Consider the following 3,543-nt stretch of genomic DNA (forward strand, 5'->3'; position numbering starts at 1 on the left):
GGAGGAGCTGCAAGCTCAGAAGGAGTCCCCTTGCCTGGGGGTTCCCAAGACGAAGACCAGGACGTGCAGGCACCTGTCCCGTGGTGTGGGGCAGCCTAGGGCCTGCCTTGCCCTCCTTCTCAGGGGCTGAGGCACTGTCTCGGGCTGTTGAGGCTCTGAAAGGGGGACAGGCCTTGCACAAGGCAGTAAGGCTGTCTGGTGAGTAGCTGCTGGGTTCCCTTTCCTGGGCGCGCCCAGGCTAGGGATTCGGTTTGTGGATGAGCAGGACCAGAACTGCTGCCCTCTGTGAGGCTCAGACTGAGGACTCTGAGATTAGGAGACCAATGTCCTGCATCACATGATAAGAAACAACTCCCTTCATGACTGGCCTCAGAACAGGGCAAAAGAGCTGCCTTCTCTGAGGCTCAAACTCAGGACCCTCAGATTATGAGAAAGATGCACTGCCAGCTGCACTAATAAGGCACCTACTTTGGCCTTCACTCACACCTTAGATGCCCTGCCTATGCTGCTGTTTGGCTGCAACTGGGAGCCTGGACATGCTGGAAGGTGTGGGTCCTCCCTGGCAATACGACCATTCACTCAGGTTGCGCCCACAAACCAAGCAGATACCCCAGTTAGCTTTTCCAGCTGGCCCAGCATGCCAGAAGGACCCATCTCTCTGCTCTAACATAAGGCTATTTGGCAGGGAGAGGGGGAAGGCTGTGGTGCCAGAGATGGACTAGCATCCCAGGGTGTTACACCCAGGGTGTCTCTGGGTCCTTGGCTCCTCTTGTTCTTTTCCAGACAAAATCCAAAGCAAGTTCCTGGGCATGAGACATGGTCTATTGTGATTCTACCAATCAGGGAATATTCCCCAGACATGATAACAAGCTGCATTTCACCAAGACAATGACCTCATACTTCCTGTTAGGGTGACAATAATTTGGATTATTAGACAGCACTGGATTTGCAGCTGAATACAAGGCATGACCTGTGGCCTAGCAGAGCTGCTGACCACAAAGCAGGGTGATATCTAGACCAGCCATTTACTTATGCTAAGTAACCATTTTTACTGTGCCAACCATTTTCTGAGGAACAGAAGGCGGGACAAAGTAGGAGTGAATGTTAGTAAGTATAAACCAGTGTATAACTGAAAGGAAAACCCATTGTTTGGAGGACCCCGTCTCTAATGGCGTGAGGCCCCTTGCCCGAAGCCATCTCCATTCTGAATAAAGCTGTTGCGAGCAATGTGTGCTGGTGTTTGCTCCCTGCTCGGCTCTGGCTAATGAGTAACAGGATTCACAAGAACTGGACTGTCGTCTCCCTAGTCTTTGGATGCCATATGGAGTCGGGGGTCTAACACTTACTGTGACCTTACACAGGAGGCAGGACCTGCCACAGCCTGTACCTCCTTCCCCCAACCCCCATTTCCCTAAGAAAAGGCAATCTATAGCCCCCTGGCCACAGGCTCCTTCAAAAGGGCTGTGCCTTTGCTGCACAGCAGTACACAGGAGTGAAGCCTTCAGGACAACCAACTCTTTTTTTTTTTGACGGTTTGCAACAACCCCTGGAGTGGTGAACACTTGGCAAAGGGAAGAGGCTGGGAACCCAGAGAGATCTGCCCTGGAAAGGCTTTTGGGCTCTTCTCAATTCACATCTCAGTTGAGGAGAGGGCACAGAGCCCAGCCACAGGGATACCATGTTCATCACAATCGCTTTCTGATCAAAGACTGGATTACAGAGAGTACAGCCAAGGGCAGGAGGGCAAGGGAGTGATGTGCACCAAGGCATGCATAACTCTGGAGGGAGGCTAAGAAGCAAAACCTGACAGATTGATGGGAGAATATGGCAAAGCTCTTCCCACACACAAAGCAATAATGTAGCTTTTAGCCTGTGGGGATGCACTGGTGGAATGCCAGGCTGAAGGTGTGGATGAAGCTCTTCCCTCACACAGATCACTGATGTGGCTTCTCCTTTGTGGATGCACCAAAGTTTGGGCAGGTTGGAAGAACAGGTAAACCACTTCCCACATTCTGAGCGCTGATTAGGCTTCTCCCCTATATAGATGCACTTGTGTTTGCTGAGGCTGCAGAAATCACTGAATCTTTTCCTGTGCTCAAAACAGTGATGTGGCTTCTCCCCTGTGTGGATGCAGTCGTGTTTGGTCAGGCTGAAGGAATTGCTGAATGTCTTTCCACATTCAGAACATTAATGTGGCTTCTCCTTTGTGTGGATGCGCTGGTGTACGGCCAGGTGGGAAGACTGGGTGAAGCTCTTCTTACACTTGGAGCACTGATATGGCTTCTCCCCTGTGTGGATGCGCTGGTGTATGGTCAGGTTGTAGGAACTGGTGAAGCTCTTCCCACATTCAGAGCACTGATGTGGCTTTTCCCCTGTGTGGATGCGCTGGTGTATAGCTAGGCTGGAGGAAGAGGCGAAGCTCTTTCCACAGTCAGAGCAGTGATGTGGCTTTTCTCCTGTGTGGATGCGCTGGTGTATGGTCAGGTTGTAGGAACTGGTGAAGCTCTTCCCACATTCAGAGCACTGATGTGGCTTTTCCCCTGTGTGGATACGCTTGTGTTTGGTCAGGCTGGAGGACTCACTGAATCTCTTCCCACAATCAAAGCACTGATGTGGCTTCTCTCCTGTGTGGATGCGCTGGTGCATGGCCAAGGTGAAGGATCGGGCAAAGCTCTTCCCACACTGAGAGCACTGATGTGGCTTCTCCCCTGTGTGGATGCGCCGGTGCATGACCAGGCTGGAGGAGTAAGTAAAACTCTTCCCACACTGAGAGCACTGATGCGGCTTCTCCCCTGTGTGGATGCGCCAGTGCGTGGCCAGGTTGGAGGACTGGGCAAAGCTCTTCCCACACACAGAGCACTGATGTGGCTTCTCCCCTGTGTGGATGCGCTGGTGTTCGGTCAGCCTGGAGAATTCACTGAATCTCTTCCCACACTCAGAGCACTGATGTGGCTTCTCCCCTGTGTGTATGCGCTGGTGCACAGCCAAGTTGGAGGAGCGGGTAAAACTCTTCTCACACACAGAGCACTGATATGGCTTCTCCCCTGTGTGGATGCGCTGGTGTTTGGTCAGGTGGGAGAATTCACGGAATCTCTTCCCACACTCAGAGCACTGATGCACCTTCTCCCCTGTGTGGATGCGCTGGTGTTCGGTTAGCCTGGAGAATTCACTGAATCTCTTCCCACAATCAAGGCACTGATGTGGCTTCTCCCCTGTGTGTATGTGCCGGTGCACAGCCAAGCTGGAGGAGCGGGTAAAACTCTTCTCACACACAGAGCACTGATATGGCTTCTCCCCTGTGTGTATGCGCTGGTGTTTGGTCAGGTGGGAGAATTCACGAAATCTCTTCCCACACTCAGAGCACTGATGCACCTTCTCACCTGTGTGGATGCGCTGGTGGTTGGTCAACCTGGAGGATTCACGGAATCTCTTCCCACAATCAAGGCACTGATGTGGCCTCTGTTCTGTGTGTACGTGCCGGTGGTTAGCCAAACTGGAGGAGCGGGTGAAGCTCTTCTCACACACAGAGCACTGATACGGCTT

At 52.4% G+C, this 3,543-nt stretch overlaps 1 protein-coding gene across 1 annotated transcript in view; it reads right to left on the bottom strand.

Annotated features, from left to right (window-relative positions):
• Positions 1–1,507: 1,507 nt before the first annotated feature.
• The window catches only part of LOC109293427 (zinc finger protein 135-like), a 16,354-nt gene continuing 14,318 nt past the window's right edge, over positions 1,508–3,543 (bottom strand). Inside the window, exons 2-4 of the mRNA XM_019511330.1 lie at positions 3,381–3,540; positions 2,193–3,296; positions 1,508–1,942 (exon numbers count right to left, since the gene is read on the bottom strand). Coding sequence (XP_019366875.1) covers positions 1,935–1,942; positions 2,193–3,296; positions 3,381–3,540 — 1,272 coding nt within the window. The 3' untranslated portion in view covers positions 1,508–1,934. The remainder of the gene's footprint in view (positions 1,943–2,192; positions 3,297–3,380; positions 3,541–3,543) is intronic.

This window comes from Gavialis gangeticus, unplaced genomic scaffold, assembly GCF_001723915.1.
Source record: "Gavialis gangeticus isolate Ggan-Ray unplaced genomic scaffold, GavGan_comp1, whole genome shotgun sequence".
NCBI classification, from domain to species: Eukaryota; Metazoa; Chordata; order Crocodylia; family Gavialidae; genus Gavialis; species Gavialis gangeticus.